This window comes from Thunnus maccoyii, chromosome 23 (assembly GCF_910596095.1).
Source record: "Thunnus maccoyii chromosome 23, fThuMac1.1, whole genome shotgun sequence".
Lineage (NCBI taxonomy): Eukaryota > Metazoa > Chordata > Actinopteri > Scombriformes > Scombridae > Thunnus > Thunnus maccoyii.
The window spans coordinates 15,809,334-15,834,180 of NC_056555.1; the positions used below are offsets into that span (position 1 = coordinate 15,809,334).

The 24,847-nt window shown below is 40.4% G+C and overlaps 1 protein-coding gene across 2 annotated transcripts in view; it reads left to right on the forward strand.

Annotated features, from left to right (window-relative positions):
* snd1 (staphylococcal nuclease and tudor domain containing 1) overlaps nucleotides 1-24,847 on the forward strand; it is a 179,868-nt gene that overhangs the window by 91,933 nt on the left and 63,088 nt on the right. For both annotated transcript variants that reach the window (XM_042404023.1, XM_042404022.1), the window contains exon 18: nucleotides 21,463-21,651. In XM_042404023.1, the coding sequence (XP_042259957.1) occupies nucleotides 21,463-21,651 (189 nt within the window). The remainder of the gene's footprint in view (nucleotides 1-21,462; nucleotides 21,652-24,847) is intronic.

A 24,847-nucleotide genomic window follows, 5' to 3' on the forward strand; every position in this document is an offset into this window, starting at 1 on the left:
CTGTGATTTATTGTGCATACTAACAAATGACAATGATAAGCATGAATAGTCTGCTGCTAGAGGTAAATGGATTTCATTCACTACTACAAAAAGCTCTTTGTCTCTGAAACCACATATCTGCTGAGATATTTATACGAAATGCCTGCTTTACCTGTAGACCACTTTAAACCACCACGCATCAGATTGACTTACCTTCATTACAAACACCCCTTTGTGTTATATTCAGAGTAGTAACCTTTCCTTTCCTCTCCCACGATGATACCCCTGACCTTCAAACATCCTCCTCTCCCTAAAATCATAGTGACAATTACCCTCTTTGCTGTGTTATTTCTATGAAGCTGTTAATCCCGGAATCTCCATCAAGCTTCATGTAGTGGCGGATTAGTCCCTTACTGGGGCCTGTTACTGCACAGACCCAGGGATGGAAGAAAGGAATGAAACAGCTTTTCATTTTCATAAAATCCACCTGGCCACACCCAGATTATGCCAGCACTGTGAGCAGATATAGGTTGCGTGTGTGCATGCCAATAATCCTGGTTTCCCAGTTCCATGTTTGTAAGCCTATTCATCTATCCGCCTGTGTATTTTACCTTGTGCCAGATATCTGCGTACGGATACCACACAATATTTCAAACTGCTTTCCAATGACTTTCCAATGCTAGAAAGCAGTTGGGAGGTAGGTTGTGAATGGAGCCTTTTTCTAATATGCGTCCAAATTGGACTTCATTACTGATAGTTGCCTGTCTACCTTATCTGTGTTCAAATGAACAATCTGCTCCCTAATTTGAGCATAATAACAAGAAACTTACTGGCACACACTAGTCAAGTTTACTTTACAGAGTTATAAAGGTTCATGGTTGTGCCCTGAATTTATACATGTCATATAAGATTTTACCGTGCAGCAGCAGAGAATGGAGATGCATTTTGTGTGTCTATTCACTAATGTGACTACTACCTCCCAGCCAGTTATTTTTCCCCATGTAATATCCTCTGTCTCTGCCATTTTTTCCCCCATACGGGGATTTGAGGAACCAAGCTAAGTGTGTCTAATCTATGAGCGCAGAACAGCATCAAATGTTTGGTACAGATGTACCTGCAACCTCCAATAATACAACACTTCAACAGCTGTCCACCCAAGCAGGTCGGAGACAATAGAGGATTGAAAGGGCTGAAGGTAGAGAAACGAATGCTCGAGTGGAGGTTGATATTATTGTTAAAGAAATATGGAAACGCTCAAGAAAGGAAGGAAGCAATATGAAAAAAAGCATAATTTCGGAATAAAGGAAAAGGCAAAAAGGTGGAAATGGAATATGGGTTAAAGAAAAAGTAAACCTAAAACTACACACACCATCAACCCTTTAACTCCAGTCCTCGCGACCTGGCTTAAATGCGTTTTTTTTTTTTTTTTCTGTAGCAGTGCAATCAGGGATATCCCCTGGAGGTAGGCTGCGGCTGGGGTCCAGCAGGGTCCCGGCTATGAAAGGAGAAGGGGGGGGCAGCAGGCAGCACTTTCTAAATTGAAGTCAATAACACAGCAGTCCATTCTATCAGAGCCAGTCCTCCCACACAGTCACTAAGGAGAGCTGAGGGTTGGATGTCGATTGAGTTCTCCAAAGTACCACTACGCATGGCAACATGTGTTTGTGTGGGTGAACGCACATAAAGGGAAATAACGGTGTCAGTGAAGAGAGGAGGGGCACGCTCGCTGTACAACTAGGAAATGTGTCACTGTTAAAGGATGTAAAAAAACTCTGTTAGTCACGTGCAGGTGTGGACAATTCTATGACAAGCATTGTTAAGTTGTGGCACTGATCTAAAATTTAAAAAAAACATAATCCTTAGAAACATTGGTAATGGAATGAATTAAATCTGACCAAATGCCCTGAGCCTGCTACATGGGAGTGCTTTTATTCTACACCTAGCTGTTATGTGAAATCTTGCTAATGCAGGCATATCTGAGACACACATGCACACACAGCCTTATTTTGCTTTTTAATCCCTTTTCGCATGTTAGCACTTCTACATAGCTTTGGGGGATTAAAACCGGTATGGTTGGCCTACCTTGAGCAGGGGTAGGAAAGGAAACTGGTAGAGGGTAGACATCCGGCTGACATGAGTTCGGCTGTGTTTTGACGCGTGTGTTTTACGCATACTTTTTATTTGAATCCGATGACAACTATGTAATGGTTACTGGCACATCCGCACAGCATGGAACAGGCACGGTTTGTTTGGGAGCTAGCACTTTTGCTTACTTTTGCTGAGCCAAACACTAAAAAAAAAAAAAAAAAAAAGTCGATAGGCTGCAGTTTTAATACTCTACGTTCCCAGTAGTATGCTGACATGCTTATGTGTGTGTTGTTTTTTCACAAGCAAATGCAATTTTATGATATAAGCTCATTTACAAGTCAGTTCCTGTAGATGGTAGGATTTTAAGCTCGTGTGTATAACTGCCCCCCTTTTATATTTTGTGTAAGAGAATAAGTGTCAGCGAATCCATGGGATGGATTCATGACTGATCCCCAAGGTCATATTATTTTCCCCACACACAGTGACATATTTTCATACTGGGATGAATGTCAGTGGTTTTATAATACAATGCATTTTTAAAATTTTACATGATACCAAGGGAATATGCTAAATGTATGGTGAACCTACTCTCCAGCCACTGGGCTCTTTAATTTTTTAAACATACACATAGAGAAAATCCATTTCATGTCCACAACATGTTAAAAACTGTCATCTTTACATTTAGTTGCTAGGTGCATCCCATGAGTTTTTGCCTACACCCCCCCCCCCCCCCCCTCCATTGTGCTTTTGTTCCATGTTGTTTTGTCATTGTATGCTGGTAGAAATTTTATAGATCCATGATGCACAAAGGCCATTGCCTACCAGTCCTGCTACTGGTGTTCTCTCTTTCTCTCCATCTCAGTTGTCGCATTGATGGCATCAGTCTAGGTCACTTGCACCCTAGTTGTGTTTATTGGTGTGTGGCCTGGTAATTTTTTTTCCATAATAACCCCTCACCCCACACACATACACACATTGGATTGGCTTGACACATGGATGAACAGTGGTAATTTCCCAAGGCAGACATTGATTTCACTTTCATTTTCCTGCCACTCATTGTTTGACATCCAGCCGCAAATTATGATTTTTGACTTGAAACCCATCACTGTATTTCAATGGCTCATTTTGGCATTTTTCATTTAAGGTCACTTCAAGTGACCTGACACTAACAAACAATGAGGGAACCAAATTTAGGGATAGTGTTGGGAATTTGTAACACTGCTGCATAAGATGTTTGGTAGCCTTCTATCCCACAAACCAGTCAGATTGGGATGTTTCACAGGTAATAGCATCTGAATTGTTGTTATGAAAGATATCATCTCTGTTTTGCCTCATTACTGCTCATGTGTTCTTTGTCCATTAGCGAACACATGTTGTGATTACCTGTCAGCGCTCTGTTAGACGCAGATATTTCTCTGTTGTCTTGTAAAAGTGTAAAACTAAATGTATATTAAGTTAAGTGCCGGCAAGACTGTGAGTGCACGCATATGCATTTTAACATGCACGTTTTGTCTCGAGATGGCTTTGCTGACTTAACCGTCTAGACACTTTTCTTCAAGGGCTGCCATTTGTTTTTCCTTGTTGCCTATCACTCTTCTGCCATCCATTAACGGCTCAGCTGCGCACAGCAATAAATGACTGAAAATTGATGAAACCACTGAGACACATTGGTTTGAGTTTTCTTTTGAGGAAACAATTGAGCTCTCCGCTTGATCTCCACAGTAGAAATACCATGAGACAACAGCCTGTGGGCATAGGGTTTTACTTCTTAAAAGGTGCCCCATTTGGGTATTCGAGCAGTAAGTCTGGGCAGCACAAATGCTGAGCTGGCCACAAGATTGTTGTAGCTTGTAAGTCCATGATACAGTGGTAGGGTGTCTGCTTTTGCCTGTGGCCACATTGTTGAAATTGAATTTGAAGTGTGTGTGTGTGTTTGTGTGCGCCACTGCCTGTTTTGAAGTGAGTGTTATCCATCCTATTTGGAAGCAGAATTGTCATATCGCACACCTGGTGGTGTTAAAAGCACTCCTGAAGGAAATCGTGCATTTTAAGCCAAATGTATCAAGTACACAATCACATGCTGTATGTATCCTGCTTTGTGAGTGTGTGCTAGAGACATTGAACCTTTGGTATCCAGTGCTTGTGTGCCAATTCTTTGCATATACATACTTGTGTTCAGTCATATGCTAGTATACCTATGCGCACAGGTGGTTGAAAATCTTCACCACCTTATTATATTAAATATAATAAATGTATCCGGCACACTATGATAAATCTACACCAACAGGATGTAGTGACATCACTTGGTTTGACTTGCCCTTTTGTTAATGTGCCCTCATGAGTGATTCAACCTTCCTGTATATTGTGAATGAGCCATGGTCTTTTGCGTACATCATTCGCAGTCTCGCACGAGTTGTCCATAACTATAAAGAAGGGTTGAGAATACGCTCCACTTCTGACGCAAGCAGCCATAGAGATGCTGTAAAGTAAAAAAAAAAAACGTACAATGCTGACAGTGCTGACTGATTCATAACTGACTCATCGCACTCCTTATTATAAGAGTGCCCAGCAGTGGAAAAAATGTATTTGAAGTAATATATGTAATTCAAAGCCTTTGCTTGAAGTTATTTTGAATGATATTAAGATGGTTTTTTTGTCTTTATATCAGTTTCTGTTTTGGAGTTTTTTGAATGCATTAGGATCATGTTAACTGAGGGAAAAGTTTAAGTACTGTAAAATATGTTTCTGACCTACATTCAAATTACCTACCTTCAAAATGCCTTTAAATAAATTTATGATGAATGAATAGCCAAATGAAACTTCTGCATCTTCCATCTCTGTCTGTGCTGATTCTCCAGTCAGAGCATGTCCTCTCTAAGGTAGCGCTGATTAGCAGCATCTGCGTTTCTGCAGTCTTATGGGGCAGAAAGAGGAGGAGGAATGGGGGAGGAGGGAGGGGGTAAACTTGAGCCTTCAAACTCATTCGTCATTTGTAACCTCTTCATTTTTTTCTGTCTACCTCCTCCCATTCTCTCTCTCTTGCTCTCAATTTCATTCCACAAACATTAGCCCCATTTCTCTCCCTTGTCTCCTCATTATGAAGGTGTTTGGAGGCCCAATCTTGTTTTTGACACTGATTTTTTTCTTTCCGTTTCCCAGAATGGCAAAAGAAAAACAGAGGAAAGGGATGATTGGAAGTCACAGGGAGAAATGATTACAAACTGATGGTGTGACATTTCAAACTTTTTTTGTGGGTTGGAGGCTAACCACAAATATTAACAATGAGGGATAGACACAAACTTGGAACACATGCCACATGTTTGGTCTAGGAATCTGCGTATATTCTGGTAACATAAGAATTGCAGGTAAAGTGGACAACTTTCAATACCCCAAATGCAGTTCAGTCTAAAGAAAACAAAGAAAAAACAGATCGTAACTGTAAAGGCCAGTTTTCCACTAGCTAGTACACTATTGTCCACATGTCTGTACCTCTTTGATTATAGCCCACATCCCCTCCACTGTGGCTAAACACACTTGGTCAAGCTAAGGAAAATTCATAACACATACTTAGTCTTCTGTTCCCCTAAGCTGTAATTCAGCTCTGTTTCATGGTAGCATGTTCCAAAACAGAGAAGCTGTAATCCCATTTATTTGACACCACACTTGATTACATGAACTACAGTGGACAGATACCAGTATAGGCAGACTGGTCAAAATGCCTTGCAGTGGAAAAAAGAAAATAGAGGGTAAATCATATTTGCCAATGAATTGTCATTTACAGTCCAGCAACAGACTAACTGCAGGGCTTCTAAGTAGGCGTGACTTGATTAGATCAGTCCTCCTTCTCCTCCGCACACACCCACACAGAAACACACACCACTCACCGCAATCCTCTATCTCATTTGTTGATCGTCAGTTGCCATTTATGTGATTGAACGTACAGAGCGGTTGAATTGGATTGCCAAAATTGAAGGATGATTATAGGATGATTTGTCTCAAGAGGTTTTTATCTTGTATGCTGCTGACTGGGGTCAGATCATCATTTCCTATTTTATGATCTCTGACTTCCTGTGTGCATGAAAGATTAATTTTAGCTGTCTATTATATTCTCTTTCAACGTGTGTCTTGTACATAATTTTCCACTTAAAACCAGTAGGCTTAGTCTACCGGATTTTGTCCTTTGGGTCTTTTCTTTTACACCATCTCTTTGGAAGTTAAGTGCGTAACTAGAATAAATGCAGTTAGATAGAACAGGACTGTTCTCCGGTCTACTGGAATCCTGGTAGCCTCAAGCCGGCAATGTCGACTCTTTACCGTAATACTAGTTTATAGCAACATGGAGTACCTCCTCAATAGCTCATCTTCACCACTTTTCCCACATTCAAACTTCAACCCCTGCCTAAAAAACTCTCCAACCAGCCTAGCAACTGGGCAATGGCTTTCTTTTTGACAAGCACACAGAAATTGACAAAAAGCCGTGTTGAAAAATGCCTCTGTCAGCTCTTTTCCTCCCCTTTTTTTCTCTCGCTCATTCTCTCACTCTGTCAGCACAGACAGAGTCTGGGAGGACAGAAATGGCTTTTTGAGTGACACAGGCTGGCTATGCCATTTGCCGTGTCAACTGGTGAAAGAGGATAGAAAAGGAGGTGGAGACAAATGATAATGGCCCGGCCATGATTGTCCCGCGCCCCCTCTCACTTTCAGCAGCCATCTTCTCCCCCTGAGGTCATTGAAGTCCAAATAACGTTGCCAAAGTGCCAGTAGGTGTAGCAATATTTTTCATAGTACTATGGAAGTTTTTCTCATCTGCAATACAGCTTGAAATTATTTCTCCATAGACACATTGCTTATGTTTAGATATCACTTGTAAATTAAACGTCTCTTAAAGTAAGTGGAAATTTGAGTAGATGCTGTAGGCTAGGCTGAATAATGAACAGAATCCCTTCACAATGCTTGTCTGTCTATGTCTGTGGTTAATTTGAAGTGTTGCTCCCAATTCCTCTGTTGGGAACATTTTTCTTTGAATGGAAGGAACAGAAATCTAAATCGTTTTAGAGTAATCTAGTTTGTGATGTTGTCTCAGTCTACACTCTTCATTATCCTGTGTTTGACAAGAATCCAGTTGGGTTTTGTCCAACTCTTCTTTAATGCCCTCATCAGCTACAGCTGTTAGTGCACTGAAATATCCACAGAGGAATCATGTAAAACCTGTGTTGCCCCTACATAGGGTTATCTAGGGCGCACCATAATAGTTTTGTCATTGCAGCCACAGAATCATAAATATTTAAAATTCCATTATGAAACCTTAAATCGGTTCATAAAGCTGCAGCAAGTGGAGCATGAGTGAAGAAACAGTGCTCCTGTGGCGGATATGAGTACTGCACTCACTGCAGAGGATTGTGACAAGGCAGGAAGGTAAAGTATTTTTTATGTCTTATCTATACAGTCGTAAACCCCATTCAGAGAGGATTAATTAATAAACAGGATTATTTTTGAACGAGTGTTATTAATGACAGCCATCCACCTCATAAACTTCATCATGCTTGTCATCTTTTCAGACAGTAATAGAGGCTTTTTGTGTAATGTTTTTGCTTTCAATACCAACATGGCTGCCTGCACCCATTGGTAACCACACTCAAAATAATACACTTAATGTTTGTACAGTAGTAAAGCAAAAATCTGAATATTTTTGTTCCACTGTGACTTGTTTACAATATCAGCACCGATTTTATGTTAAATTTTGTTTGCATATCTCACATGTGAACGCATAGCAGCCATTGTTTTTCATCCCCTCTATAATGAAAATAAAATGACAGGCCTGAGGATTGTATGAAAAGCCTCAGTATAGAACATTACAACAGACAGCATAAGGCTGCCCATAGCTGAAAAAAGAATGCTTACTTGCACTATATTGACACAGTAGCCTATAGCTACTTGCTAGCTTGCTTTCCTAATGGATTTTTTCCTCTGTCTTCGTTGTTGGGGCCTCCAATTATAACTGCACTGCTTTTTTTCTTTTGTATTTATAAAAGTAGTAAATGTTGAACTACCCACAGATGAGTGAGTAGATGACACTATAACAGGAAATTTCAGCTGTATTGATCAGTACTTTACTGATCATTTGCACAAAAATAACCACGGTTTCCACATTTAACTTGTAGTCTCTTTTTTTGTAGGAGAATATCTACTCTTCACTTTAAGCTGTACACAAAGTTGGTAGTTAAAACCTGTCACTGCTATTCTCTCATGTCTTTGTTGCTGCTGTAATGACCAGCGATTCCAAATTAACGGCCAGACTTTATTGGTTGTGTACACCAAGGTATATGTATCTGCAGGAAAGCAACACTGTCCTTTTGAGAGGTAATGTGGCTTAATGCCCTCTCCAATAATTTTGACCACCCCTAAATGTGCTCAATGTGGCTTGACGGCTCCCACCAAGCTCTCACTGCTTCAGGCAGCGATTTGAAGATTTGGATTCTTACCTCTCATTGCTTTCCAATACCCTACGGCCTCGGGAAGCTTTGTGTCTGAACCCAGAATACAATGTACCTCTGGGAACTAAGTGAAGAATGCTTAAAAATCAAATTACACTGTCCATTCCAACATGTCCAGAGCTGCAATTAATTTGAAGTTTTCCACTCTTTTGTTTCCATTTAGATCTGTAGTAGCTGGGATGTGTTGTTGTGTTGACAAAAATGAAAACCGTTCCAAAGTAATAACTTTCACAGAGCCTTGTGACATTTGTTTTTAACAACCTTTCAATAACTTGTAGCTCAGTTGAATTTATGATTTCCCACCTGCACCCTTACACCACCCAGTTAAGAGGAATTATATGATATTAGTAATATTACAAATGTAGCTCAATATTCATCGACCGGAATGCCATGTCGCCCCTCTCTTAAAAATGAGATGGATTGTAGTTATTGCTGTTATTGATTTTAATAACCAGGCTGTTAAGGCCCAATGCAGACACTTGCTCTTGCTCAGCTGCCTCTTGTGCTGTGTGAGGGCTGTGCTATTCTTTCATCTGGATAACAAAGGATCTATAAACTAATTTAACCACAGGTTTAGCATGATTAGCTTTGCTGACTGTTGCATTTTTTCACATTTTTGTCTTGAAACATTCTCATACAGTAGGTTTTACTATGTGTGCTTTGTACCCCTTCTCTCACCAACCCTCTTTAAAGGGGACCTTTATGCTTTTCCTTATTTTCAGTCATATATATAATGTTACAATGTCAGATGTTCATATTAAATGTGGCCAAAGTGTCAAATAATGGGGTAAACGTATGTAGAAGTAATCCCTGTGAGCAAAAATTACTGGCTTCAGACTGCTCTGAACGCTCCAACAGTTTTTTTCTACTTTCAGCCCGAGCTGATGTCAACTCGTGACAGATTTCTATATATGGTCATCTGTTCCATGCACAGCACGCAAGTTCATTGCTCTGCTCCGCTAACATTATAGCATTTTTCCATTGTTTTGGGAATAGTCACACCGAGCCATGACTCAAGTTGAGCTGGCATACTGTGAGTGTCTTTCCATTACACAGCACAGCAAAGCAAAACAAGTTGTTTACCTGTTGGAGATGTGCTGGTCGTCTGGAGCTCTTCATCAAACATCATCATCACTGTGGCTGTTTTTGCTTGTACTATTCCTCCCTGCGTTATTTCTTAATGGATCTGCTGAACAAATAGCTCCAAATATCTCCATATGTTGTTGTGTCGACCGGTTTTTAGCACTGCTAACAAAGCTCTGCTATTTCTGTGAGGAACATGTTTAATTTCCTGTAAATTCTTCACAACACATTTCTCCTATTATTTAGTCATTAAAAAGCTTTTAATATGAAGCAATAAAGCAGGAAATGTTGGGTTTGCATCAGGAGTGACTTAACACAACTCTGATGCGGCTGCCCCCCGAATAGAGGCTTCTGAATAGCTGGCCAGTCAGAACAGAGTGGGCTCATCGGGAGGGGAGCTTTCAACAGACAGGAGCTAAGACTGCCTGTTATGAGACAGAGGCTGAACTTAGGAGCTGTATAAAGGGCCTGTATAAAATATATAAGGAATTTTTTGAACTGTGAATCATGCAAAGCTGTGGAGTCAAAGAATAAAAATATAGAGCTGGAAATGAGCATAATGTGCAAATAGTGTGAATTTAATGGGAGATAACAGGACAAGGGGGATCCAGATAATTAACTGAAATGGGAGGCCTTAGTAAGGTTCAGTGTGTGAGTTGAAGGATCAAGCTTCCTCACAACACTATTGATCCATGAGGTCACATGGGGAGAGAGAGAGAGAGAGAGACTGACTGATGTTGAATCTTGTTGGTCATTATATCACCAGGGGTCTTGCATTACTCGATGTCACTGACCCTTTCACTGTGTTGGGACTTGTCAAACCCCTATGGTATCTAATTGTTGTGCATGTTGTGGCTTTGGGGGGGAAATGACAGAAGAGTAAGATCATAAAGGTCAGTGAGCATCACAAAGGCCTGCAGGTTTTAACAGAGTCCATTTCCTTTTACATATTTCAGCATGACCTTGTTCGTGTGTTCTTTTAAGTGGCTTACGACTATGTCTGATGTGTACATAAGGATTTCAAGCTTTAAATGTGAAGAGTATAGTGGTTAAATTCACTGGTTCAGTAAATGTAGTTCTCCTACATGTTTATATACTTTCCTTAACTCCTATCAGTTGATTACCAGAAAATACAAGGATGCAAAGTCATTCAGTTGTTTCAAATTGTATGTCACTAGCAAAAAGACAAATTTGTTTTGACAATACTCCACTTAAAATGCCTAGTGCAGTCAGTTGTAACCCCCCCAGCAAGAGATCTCGCTATAATTTATTGCTTCAGTTTGGTAGTCTACTGTAGGTCATTTGCAAAGGACAACACCAGCTTCTGCTCTGATCAATTTGCTATTGACCTCTGCTTTTTTTCTCTCTCTACATCTTTGCTCTGACTCATTTCTGTGAAGGCTTCATAAGTCTTTCTGCCTATGTTTAACTCTTTCTCTTAATACTTTCACTTGGTGCTGGCAGAGGCTTAAACTATAGACAACAGTTTAAATTTATTTTCTGGGCTAAGACAGATAGATGGTGGACCTTAAAGATCCCTCCAGACATATTTTAAAACATTAAAAAAAATACTGTCTGATAAGGTTTTGTCAGAAGAAAGTTGGATTACCTAAATAAAAATTCTTAAATTTATACCCTGCTTCACTGAAAAGTCCATTCTCACACTGGTGTAAGTTGCATATTGGACCATGATTGGCTAGTTGTCATGTTGTGACATTTTTCCAATGTAAAGACACTTTAACAATTGTGGACACCACTGAGCATTTAGACAACTCATCCTGACTCTTGATTTTGCACAATAAATAAAAAATCCTGTATAGTCTGAATTGGAATACAGACCATGTAGACTCATCTGTGTTGGATGCATTAAAATTGGAATCTAAAAGATGTGGTTGGGACAAAAGGATGATTTTTTTTTTTGTTCACAAAAGGTATTGAAATTACAGAATTTATTAAAAAAACATTGAAATCATGCATAAAATGTTTGTAAAAGCGCCCCAGCTTCTCCAGCTATGTAAAAACACTTATAATTTGGCCAAGGGCTTAGTTGGCTTGCTGTCTAATGAAAGCCAAAAGCCATAAAAGTTGACTGTATATCAACAATCAAAGGGATCACCATGACAAATGTCAATGCATTTGGCAGCGACTGTAAATTTGTCTTTTGTGTTAGTTGGAGACGGCCTAATGGACCCTGTGTCAATGTCTCGGCTCTTACTAAGGAGGACCGCAGGGAGAAATAACAGTGAAGTTCTTATATCAATTTCAGCTGTTGGTATTATTTCTCCGTTTTCTTAACAATTCCCCGGTGACGCATGGAGCGAGCATAGTTTGATCTCAGCTACAAAGGCGAGTGATGCCAGGATATAATAACAGATTCACAAAGACTAGCAGTTAACGGTGCCAAATAATTTTGTCTCACACCTGTGTAAACTGGAAGCATATCAGACTTATTCTGTCTGCTCTTGCCCACTTCTCTATCTCTCTCCCTTAACCCCCATCCACCAGCTTTCCTTTATTCACCTGTTTTGTCAGAACAGTGATGCAGGGCAAACATCAATTATCTATTGATGAAAGAAAAACTCATTAATGGGCATCAGGCAGGTTTAATGGTGGGGATCATGCTTGTTTGCCTGACTGTTAATGGCCCTGGCCATTTGAGAAGCTGTTTGACTTTTCCCCACCCTGCCACTGACAGACAGCAGCCTGCCACTGACAGTGATGCATGGGACCCCCTGAGTCACATTGATCACCCTGGGAGAGTCTATACACACACACAGGCTCACACACAAACACTCCTGTCCGGTGTGCATGTGATTTTAGCATTGCTAGCAACACCAGACTTTGCTGGTCAAAACTATTGGAAAAAAACAAATGTTAGCTAACAGCACAAGTGAAGCAACTGGTGTAGATATCATAGAAAAAGTTTCAGACTGTTGAATGTGGTGATCGGGGTTATTTGCCGCTCTTCAAATTTAGAAGTGTGAGATGGTCTGTTTGGTCCATAAACAGGTGGACAGGCAGAGGGGAGGCAGGGAAATCAGGAGGAATGGAGGATGCAGTAGTTAGTTTGCTGTAGTGCCAATAAAGTATTTGTATTCCTCATTGCACTACTGCCATAACTGCAGACTCTGGGCAAGTAAGGATTTAGGGTTGTGGGTCCCAAAACAGCCCTCCTGCCAACAAATTGTTTAGAAAACCATATTGCGACACACTTCAGCTCTGCAGTAAGCACTGTGGACAGCAATATCCGGCTGAGGTGAGACCAATCCTCACCTTACGCCATGCTGTAAATGGAGATCATCTTTCTTCTTTTAACATGAGCTCTGCCCTCCATTTCCACCTGCTTGTTGTTGTAGCACAACGGGAAGTCTTTTAAAAGCTCTGATTCCAGATGAGCCTTTCCACTTTCACACCTCTTATTTTTCAAAGCATTCACTGCTTACGGATGTTGGAAGCAATTGTGTTTTTACAGCATATTTTACATCCTTCCCCTCTCAGGCTCAACTCGATCAACATCTGACAAATCGCTGTCTGTCCTGACCTGTGGTCCGATAGTTAATGAACCAACCTAGTTTGGAATTGGTTTGTGCCAGGGGTTTGGCCCGTAGCCTAGAGCTTAGCTGCACTGCTAGCTCACCAAAGCAGGAACAGTCAATAACCCGCCCCCACAGGCATCCTTCTGATAGCCGACGGGAAGCTTCACCTCATCCAACCTTTTCTAAAACCCCACTGTTTTGGTTTTGCTGATATAGTATTCTTTGTCCTTCAGGTTTTCAAAATATGTTTTGTTGCAGACATGGTGATAAAAGGAAATCTCATTGCTTACAAAGTATTAAAATGCCAACCCACTATTCTTTCATTTTTATCTGGCTGAGAGAATGTCGTGTTTTGTCTTTTGATGTCACCCAACATCTTTCGGCAGTTCGTATAATACCAACAATATCTCACTTATTGAATATTTTATTTTCTCACTTATTGGAAAAAATAAATAGGTCATGCATATAAGTAAATATCAATAAAAAAACTGGAATTGTCTCATTGCCCATATTTTACCACAGTTCAATGATTGGTGACCTCTTTTACCCTCTTTGGCACTTACTTCCTTTTTTGTAGAGGGGCTACACAGGTCATCAGTTTGCCAGCTCACCTCTCTTTAACACTGACTGCAACTGCTCTCACCATGTGAAGATTTTTTTTTTTTTTTTTTTTTAATTACAGGCCCCATTAACACGCTATTTACATCCTTGTCTGATCTATGCCATTAAGGGATCAATAGCGGTTTGTTTAATTCATTCATTTATTCTTCTCTGATTCTCTCTCTCTTTTTTTAAAAAGGTGATCTATATTTATAGATTTCTACTGGAAGCGACCGGCCTTTTCCTCTCTCGATTCAACCGTGGTGACATGCTAACACGTTTAGCCGTTTTATACCCAAGCATGCCTGGTGTGAGATAGCTACTAAACAAGTGTAGCACTTTAGAAAGAGGGGTATTCTGTTAGAATTAGATGTCTTTATTGATAGGATGTCAGGTTAGATTATCATAATCAAATGGCTTATGTTTATTTCTAGGCATTTGCTATGTGTCCCTGTTTCCTTGCTCTTCCTGCCATGCTATGCTAACATGTTCCAATAACAGCAGTTTATGGACCTTAGTAATGGCCATGCACTATTGATAATGGGCTGTGGGATGATTTTTAGAGGGTGACATGTAGTGATAGTGTATATGGCTTGTATTTTTCAGACAAATGACAGCACTCTTAACTTCTGTGTAAACAGCTTCAGGGTGTTAGAATATTTACTTTGTGCAGCTTGTCACTTTTCCTATCTATCCCTTTTGCAAGCAGTGATTACCCAATATACACATAAAGATGTAACCTCATCTTTTTTCTGGTTAACGCTGTCCACACTGTCAGTGCCCTCACAACACTGTGACAGCACCGCAGAGATGTTACGCCTGCTTCCAGGCATGCACAATTGTACACCTATCAGCACACATCTAAAGACCATTTAGACTAAAACACATACAACACACTCTTGTACACATACACACACATATTACAGGATCACTGCGGAGCAAAGCAAGTTCTCTTTCACAGAGCCGTCAGTGCTTGTGGCAACTCTGTCACACTAATAGTGTATTTATTACCTAGTAATAGTTGTCCGTTTATTTATTTTGCTCTACGCTCATCTGTCGTCTCGGACACTTTGATTCAGTTTGCAATTGAGCTTTGATTAATTATCTCCGCCCAACAGAAACACCTTCACGAGATATTGATTTTTGGTTGAAATCTGATCAAAGTTGTGGTTATACGTCTTGCTCGGGGCTACAAATGTATCATTTAAAGGAACTCTCTGCGTCCACTTAGAAAAAATGATCCATATAAGCTAGCATGTGGGGCAATATTGAGAGATGATGGACTTTGGTTGGACGGGGCAGTACATACCTCCAAATGGAGTTTTCACGCAACACTGGGCTTAGAGCAGTAAGGCTGACCTGTCAATGCTCAGCTTTCTATACTTAAATCCTCATGTGCACATAAAAAGGACAAACTGTCCTTTTCATGTGACATTCATGACTCAGAAATAAGTGTTCAGAACCATTGATTTTCTTTAAGTGAATAGGGAAGGTTAGGAATATAAATTAAGGTATAGAGATTATCTGATTGCTCTCTTTCTTTCCCCCTTTCTCCCCACTTTGCACCTCAATCTTGGGCTTAGGATCACTCATTGCTTAGAGGAGGTTTGATCTCTTTGCCCCAGCACACAAAGGACACACACACACACACACACACACACTCACACACACACACACTCTCACACACATATACACCTCCACATCACTCCTTCAATCTTCTCCAAGGCTCAGTTTGATAAATGGCTTATTCTGCTGGATGAGCAAAAGGCTGTAGGTGGGAGTGAATCCAGTCTTTCTTTTTCATTCTTTCTTACTTTCTTTCTTTATTTCCGCCTTTCAATCTTTTTTTTTTTTTTTTGTTTCTGACTCTCTGTCCGTCCCGTGGTCTATCTGCCCGCCTTATGTGCTTTCTCTGAGTCAGGGTGATGAGGGAGATGAGCAGATAGTTGGACAGAGATGGAGAGAAAAACTGATGATGCTACTTAGTTACAGTCAGTTACTCTTGGCCTCCAACTGCCTCATCATATTTTGTGTGTGTGTGTGTGTGTGCGGACATACGATAGATTTACACACACCCAAGCACTTAGATTCATTAATATGATGAACACTTGATACCCGTAACACTCATACACACTGGGGTGTGTGCACTCAAGCATGTACAAACACACCCACATAAATATTATACCTTGCATCATTTGATTTGCTACTTAAATACCGTTGATGTTTTCACTTCTTACTCATATACACGCACACACACAGACTTAAGAGAGCCCGGCTAAGGGGCAGAGTACTGGTAGCCATAAAAGCAGCCGCCTCCTTGTTGATTAATGAGAATGAATGAAGACACGCCAAAACATCTCCACCTGCCAGTCTATTTTGCTGGTATTCACTGCTTGGATCTGCACATTACAGGGCCCTCTTTGACAAGCACATACACACTTTCTCTCACTTTTTCTCTCTCTCTCTGTCACTCATTTATACAAACACACCAGCAGCCTGGAGACCACTCTGCACAAATACTATGTTTGCTACCGTCAGAGCTTCGGCCTTTAAACTTTTACGATCAGAACTGGTAATTTAACTCAGGCAAACCTAAATGTCTGTGAGGATAACTGTGATCTCAGTAATTGGAATGTGTAGTAAAACTTATGTTTAAGTAGTCGGTGAGTTTCCGTCCGTGATGATTGAATGCGCTGACTGACAGATTAATCTCCTCTGTGTCTTGCATTATGTATATAGCTCACGCTTTTCCCTCCTGAGAGAATGCATAGCACATAACGTATGCATAAAGCAACACTCGATTGAGCTTCTAACCTGTATGCCAGGTTCAACCTCATGGCTTGTGAAATGGCTCGGACACATAAGTGGCCACACTCTGTTCTCAGTAACCTTTGGTCATTTATCCATTTGTTTTTTTTCCCCTCCATCTATTAAACATTTGTTTTGTTTGGTTGTGGTGATAAAAGGAAATCCCATTGCTCGCCAATTTTTAAATTGCCAGCCCACTGTGTTCTTTCTAGGGCTGTACCCTACTCAGAATTTTGTCAGTTGAATTGGATTTGGCTGTTCAATACGAAGAATCAACTATTTGTTCCCGTTTTTTGTTTTTTTTTCATATATGCTATCTGGCAAGCAGAAAATCCACTGGCATGAGTTTCAGTGATGATTTTGACCACATTAACATGATCAAATGCAACAGAGTCATGGGAGCATATTTTTTTAGCATTTAAAAATCAGTGAAAGACAGCTGCATATGATGCAAGATTTGAATTGTGGCCTATTTAAATTGCCAACATATAATGTCAGGCTGCCATATGGATTTTTTGGAATAATAAGACAGGCAGCACACATGTATTTCTGCTTAAATCAAGTTCTTATAGCCTATTTTTTTATTTCATTCTAAATAGTAAAAACATGTAAATGAATAAACAAATGAAACAGTTTAATATAAATTCACGGCATTGCCTGCTATGAAATAACTGACCTCTCTTCAAAAGGATAGGCCTACTTTTTTATTTCTCTTTAAACATAAAAACAAGTAAATAAATCTAAATAAGAATAAATTAACAAATGAAATCATTTCAGATGGGAATTATTTTTAGATGAAAATAAAAACAGTAGGCCTGAAAATTTTAAAGAAATTCACAACATTTTCTGCTTTAAAATAAGAACTTCTCGTCTTCAACAGGATAGGCTTATCAGGCTACTGTATTTCTCTTTATACATGAAATAAACGAATAAATAATCAAATTAGACACTTGCAAATGTTATCCCTGTGCATTTTTGTGAGCTTCTATCTGTTTTATCTTGTTATTGTAATGCACACTGACTGACAGAGAGGAAAAAAAAAAAAAAAAAGATGATTCGACTCATCGACTTTCAGCCCCAGTTCTTTCATTTTCTTTTAGTGCAGGTTTTGGCTCTGACATGATGTGTCACCTACTGCCGTCTTTTTTGATTTCCTGTTCACTTTCAAACAGCTAAGTGAATTAAATCTGCTGCAGTTTTAAAACATGCCCTTTGGCCAGGTTTCACTTCAATGGTACCAAATGGCTTTGTCTTTTTTGTACATGTTGAGTGACGGCGACTGTGTATGTGCTCGCACGCACACGTGCGTGACTTTTATGTGTATGCGTATTTTGCCGTTTTCTCTTTTCCGTCCACTGTGTCGACACAATCCCGGCGTTTATGAGATTACCAGAGCCAATTTGTGTTCCGGCGGGAGCCATCTTGGCTTGGAGGAGGCATCCGCTGGGAACCATCTGGGCTCTACTCAAAGCAGTTTCCACTCCGCCTCCCCTGTCCTCTCTACATTGTGACCAAAGCTACTTTAAAGGGAGAAGGAACTCTAATTTCATGCGTGTGTATTTGTAAAACAATGAAATTCAGTCTACAGATCAAGCTCCTGAGCTCTGGGGTGGCACTGTTTCTTCATGCTGTGTATCAGAGAAAGCAAAGTAGGAAACAGGGGAGGGAAATGATGTTGGAGCCATTCCTCATAGTTTACCTGGAGCCTTAAGTAAGGAATAATTTCATGATAGATGTATCTATTGATTATTTGATTGAGTAAGCATTTAGTTTCTTAAATATTGAAATGGGGACAAATGTCCTCAGCAAGTTAACTGATCTCAAAGCCTTAAAATGACATATGTACATCAGAAAGGAGGTAACTTACAGACACAGCACACAGAATAATAAATAAATGATTAAAAAACATCAAACGACTAGCTGAAAACAAGCTAAAAGCATGTAAGGAATCACTGAGAGAGAAACTTCTCATTATTAGGAATGATCGCTCGAGTGATAAATGAATTATGATCAGTCCATTTTTCAGATCTTTAGTGATATTAAGTGCGACATATTGTACCAACACCGGTATTACTCTGCAATCTAGCCATTGATTTAAAGCCTCTCCACACTGATCTTATTCTGCCAGTGGAAAACTGGGCCTCCACTCTCCTCTTATAAATGAATTTGTCCTTCTTAATTTCACATTTGACCTCTCTATTAGCCTCTTTCATCTCTACCGTGCTGCCCAGTGAAATGCCAGTTTCTTTTTATTCAGCGATTGTAAGAGTCCTAAAAGTCATACATTAGTAATCAAGTGCGCAGATAACGTTGATGTTTCTGCCCTTGTTGGCTATTATCACCTCAGCTAGGGGCATACGAAATGTCCTTTCAGCGTGTGTTTCACAGTTTGCTGTGTGTTTAACCAGTGTTGTATTGTCATCTTTTGACTTTTCATGTATTTTAGTATATTATTGTGATCCCTCAGTAGGCCTATTTGATATTATTAATGCTGTGTGCAGTAACGCCACAGCTCTGTCAATAGTGTGCTGTAGTCAGTAGCAGGCTAATTTTCTCACCATAATGTTGGCAGTATGTGGTTAATGAGGTTTCCCCCTAAAAGTGGTCTGGGAAAAAAATGAGTGAAAGTGTGTGTGTGTGTGTGTGTGTGTGTGTTGCCAATAATTTACACTCTAGCAATCTCACCTCAGCACGTCTTAACCTCTCTCTTGTCATCTCTGATGTCACATGTTAACATTGGTTCTCATAAAAGCATGATTGATCTAACTTCCCCAATGTTTGATTTCTCCACATGGTAGTGACATTCATCACATTTATCTCGTTGCTGTCGTCAAGGAAACATATCATATCATATATACAGAAATAGAGGGGGACAAAGAATATCTCCTTGACCTCAAGATAGCTCCCCGCACCCAAACTGAAATTTCTGTGGAATGATTTGGAGAGGTTTTAGTTTTTAAGACAAGGATTGTAAATTATCCGCAATATCGGAACAAGCAGGCAAATGGGAAATATTTGGAGTGTGTAATTTATACTTCTGAACTTATAATTCCATTTTATATGGCAGTTTTTTACTTTTAGGAGCTTTATGTATGCAGACTTTTGCATCAAATTTTATAACTTCTTGTGGAACAGAGTCTAGTCTAGAAGGCCAGTGGCTGCACCAATCAGAGTTGACAACTTCTAGTTGAGTTTCTATTTATCCCTCAAATTGGATTTTTCTTCCCCAGCTAACAGTTTTGTTTTTAGTTGTCAGTGTTGTTTTATTTTTATTTTTGCATGTTCTGCCTTAGTGGTAGTTGAGTAACAGTTAAGTCGGTTCTAGCCGTTCTAGCCATTTTCCTGCACTCACCCACTTCCCCATTTGACATTTGGGTGCTCGGAGGACCAGCGCTGCTCTAATAGCCTAGTTATGTAACTGCTTCTGCACTTAGAGACAAAGAGAGATAAAATGGGGTGAGTATCTTAGATAGCAGAGAGGGAGAGAGAGAGAGAAGGAGAATAAGAAAAAGCAGATTAAACAGAGGCAGATGAGGTATGAGTGAACTGAGATTGTATCACGGTCAGGACGTGGGAGGGTAGACAAATGTCCTAGCTGCTTCTTTGTTTTTTTATTGAGCCTTTACTGCACATTTTCAAACGTTAGAGACAAGCACAGAAATGATTATGAAGGATATTATTTAATAGAAAACAACATTTGTGATTGACATAAATTGTGGGGCACATACCATACAATTTACATTTGTTAAATCTTTGAGTCATTGATGCATGTGTATACAACTTAACAAGTGTTGTTACAACACAACACCATACACCTTTTAGTCATTTTTCCATAGTCCTGATGTGAGGGCTTGATCAAATGGTAACCGGATCCAGAAAGTGGAAATATATGCACGTAGCTGCCATATATGCCTAGGTTGTCAATTTTGTGCTTAATAATAGAACAGATTATGTATTCATTAATAAAAGCGTTTTACTTTAGCTGAGAACAAGGCAGAGCAGTTTACAAACTTAATTCCCCTCAGATTTCCCTTGTGGCTGCAGGGCTAAGCAGCCAGAGTCTTAATCGCTTGACTTCTCCCTATCTCCTTAGCACACCTGCCCTCTCACTTTCTCGCTGACTGAGGCTTTCGAGTGGAAGAAAAAAAAAAATCGATTGATTTCCTCCCCCCTCCTGGTCGTCCATCACTTATGAAACAAAATGTAATGAATAGATAATTAGCCTGAATAGGCAGAATTTGGTTATAGTCCATCATGGGCAATGTTGTGAGATCTTTCCTACTTTGTCAGCAGGGTTAGCTATTTCAGTGCCCTCATTTGTTAACTTAAGGGAATTGCAACTTGGCTGTCACTAATTGCAAATGATTTACATTACAAAAAAGTAGGATGACGATATTTAGAATCTTAATTAAGGTTGAAGTGCATGCACAACACTAATTTCAAGCCACTCATACTGTTTGTTAAGACCTTGTGATTTCTACAGTTGAGACTTGCTTCGCCTGCAAGTAGAAACAGAAGTTGCTTCTATTGCAAGCTTGCAGTAGTGCTTAATTGAGAATATCATGAACAAAAGTTCACAAAAATTTCCATGACACAAGATGTGTGCAATGGTGATTAGGGAATCCACAACAGAGGAGTGAAACAGGATCTATGTGTGTGCTACCAAATCAATAGAGAGCTCATGGGCCTCCAGTGATGTTTCTATGTAAGAACAGTAGTAACTCCTTAGAGGATACCCCCTCCTCTTCCTCCTCCATCTTCACTTCATTGCTGTAATGAAATCTCAAACCTAATCTCAGATACAGAACATTAACCGAGCCTCTTTTCTTCCTCCTTTTCTGCCCCCATCCCCCCCCCCTTCTTTTCTGTTCCAGGTGGAAGTCGAAGTGGAGAGCATGGACAAAGCAGGGAACTTCATTGGCTGGCTGCACATCGAAGGTGTGAATCTGTCAGTGGCGTTGGTAGAAAACGCTCTGTCCAAGGTCCACTTCACAGCAGAGCGCAGCGCCTACTACAAAACCCTGGTTTCAGCAGAGGAAGGATGCCGACAGAGGAAAGAAAAGGTATGTCCCATTTAGATAGAGAGCTGCAATAATGGACATCATATTAAACCATCGAAATGATGACTACACTCCAACTGACACAAAACTGTCTTCATAAAGCTTATGTGTGGTGAAAGAGCATTGTTCTTACATTCATCCCACACTGACATTCATTAAAGGACTTAAATTGCGTTTTTAAGATTTAGTTAGAGCTCAAGATACATTTCTGCTTTAACAGTATCATGCTTTAATGTTTTTCTGGCACGCCATAGAAGAACTGACTTGTGTCACAGCAACCTGGGTCACCAGATCAGGATTTACTTTCCTGGCTTTCACATCCCCTCTACAGTGTCCAAGCTCTGGCTGCCTTTTTGACATATATTAGAGGGGAAGACGGCCTTACTTTGTTCTCAGTCCATTCCTTGCAAACCACTCAACCAGCCAGCTCTGTCTTCCACCTTTAGCATCAGTACTTGTTTTGCAGTACATTAATAGACTCCACCATTCTTCAGAACTGAGGGGATGAAACTTCAATACTCTTTGTTCCAATGAAGGAAGACAAAAGCACATTCTTCTAGAGGTTGGCAACAGGATGTTTCCTCTGGCAACACCCGCTGTACTGTCAACAACAACAGCAACTATACTATTCTCCCTCATAAACTTTCACACACTGCCCTTGTCAAAGACAAACCGCATCCTCCTTACCAGCCGGACAGCCAATTAGGACAGGTGGTGCCATGACCTTTGGCTTCCATTTATACGAAAATGTGCACTTTTTTTTTTTTTTATCCCACCAGGAAATGTGTATCCATAAAAAATATGAAGGAAGAGGAGGGCGCATCAGTATATCTAACATGACAGCAAGTTGTCCTACAACATAAATTTGACATAAATGTATTAAGAGCAGTTAGTTAAAGCTACAAAAAATGTGAAAATGCTCCAGCCGTGGTTTAGAATAGCCACGTATTTGCTGTTATCATTGAAGCTTCCTTTCCTCAACGGGAGTCCTTTGATGGATGGAGGCCTCTCTCACACTGATCCTGATCTCACCCTGCATTTTCATTATGGCTCCACGAGTCACCCCTGCCAGATGCATGAAGTGCCCGGCCAGCTGTCATCCTTGTCCCCTTTCTCTCTATCTCAGTAACTTATTTCTCTTACCCTCTGCCTCTCTCTCTCCTCTTACATTCTTCCACTCACTTCTACCTATTTGGGCCCTTTAGGAGGCACAAATGCCTCCTCTCGCCATATAAATGTGATTTATCGCTGCAACCAAGAAGAGGCTGTGTTCTTTTCCCCTCCTCTGAATCTATCATGTTCGTACTCAGTGTGTTCCGACTCGTCTTTCTTGCTCTTGGCCTCCCTCTTTTTCTTACAGATACTCTCCATCTGTGTCTTCTGAGCGCAGGTGAACCTTGTGCCTGGAGAGAGAAAAAAAAAAAGAAAAAAAGAAAAGAAAAGAAAGAACCTCGCCAGGGATGTGAGCACACCGACCCTGCCATGTTAAATCTAACTGCAGCAAGAGGGCACATTCCTGACACCTCTGATGACAATTTCACTACTGGTTTCCAACCCCCTTTGCAGCGTTGAGACAGATTGACTTTCACCACAAGGTTTTGACTTGAGCCAACCTGAGTGCGGACACGGCCGAGAGGAAAGAAAGCAGAATGGGGGCCTGAGTCGACTAAACAGACAGTGATTATGTTTGATGTTAGTTTGCCACAGGCACCAGCGCGCAGATCAACCACAGCCTGATTTGTTTGTGTGTGTGTGTGTGTGTGGCGAAGAGTGTGTTGTGTTAATAGAGCACAGCACAGTTAGTTGCATGTGTGTGAATGCATAGTATGCAACTTGAAGGCAGATGAAGTGGGACTTGGTGTTCTAATTAACCCATAGAGACCATCTAGAGAAAAGCTGAGAGCTTGGCAGTTTTCTCTGTCTTTCTCTTTTGAAGTCGCGGTTGGTCTTTGTCTGTGTGTAGGTTGAGGCTAGGTAGGGCAGATTGCATCTCTTCCCATCTCCCTCCCTCTCTTCCTCTTTTCTCATTGCCCTCTCTTTATTGTCCCTACGGCTGTGGATATGGAAGACATCAGTGGTACTGCTGTGTCAGGCATCCCTACAAGAAAACAAGGTTGTCGTAATGAAATGGACTCAGAGTATGTGTGTGTGAGAGCGCACACACACACACACACACTCATTAAAGAAAACTTTGCGTTGGTGGTCCAACGGGGACCCAGGACAACAAGGGGGATTGAGGCTTGCTGCAGTAGCATCCTGAACCAAAACTGCTTAGTTCGAGTGACTTAAGTGAATATGAGTTTTTGCCACAATGAGACCAATGGGACAAAGTGATTGTATTCTAAATGAAGCATTCCAAAGCGTTTGAGGAGGAGCCTTCTCTACAGCTCAGCATATTTTGATCTCGCGTATCAGCATCTCTTCGAACAATATTTGGAACAGTCCTCACAGCAAACCTAATTCTCCACACAACCAGAAGGCTCAAGTTGTAGGCCCGGACACATTCCCAATTCGGTTTCTCATTATGTTTATTTATGGCTAAGCTATTGTTTACATAAATCTCTCTGAAGCGTGTCGCCCCTGTCAGAAGCCCATTCTCATGCTTTCAGCGCTAACATTTACATGATTCAGCCAGAAGACAAACCGGGGACACTGTATAAATGTATTTCATGTTGTTTTAACAATGAGTTGGTTGCTGCCAAGCAGTGCTCATGCCTTCCTTATAAATCTCTTTCCTGTTTTTGAAAAATATTCTTGTGTATTTGGCTTTTCCTAGTGGTGGAGCAACTAATTCTTGCTTACCAGGCATCTCTGTAAACAAGACTTGTTTCAACATTGCATTTTGCCATGGTAATATCAGATGGCTTATTGCAGCTATTCATATGATGTTCCAGTATTCCCATGCTGCAGTTGAGAAAAATAAATTTGACAAGAAAGCAGCAGTTTGGCTCAAAGTGAATTGTGAGCGGAAATTTCGACTGCAGAGAAGTTGGCTGTAGCTTTCATTTCAGTTCCCCTAAGACTGAACAGGTGTGGGAGTTGGTTTGTCAATATTTGATTGTACCTCAAGGGACTTTTTTTTTTTTTTTTTTTTTTTTTGGAAAATAGAAACCAAAAAAAAAGGAAATGAAATACTATGAAATGTTGGGGTAATGAGAGGAAAATCAATTTATATTCCCAGTAGCCCTTTGTTCTTCTC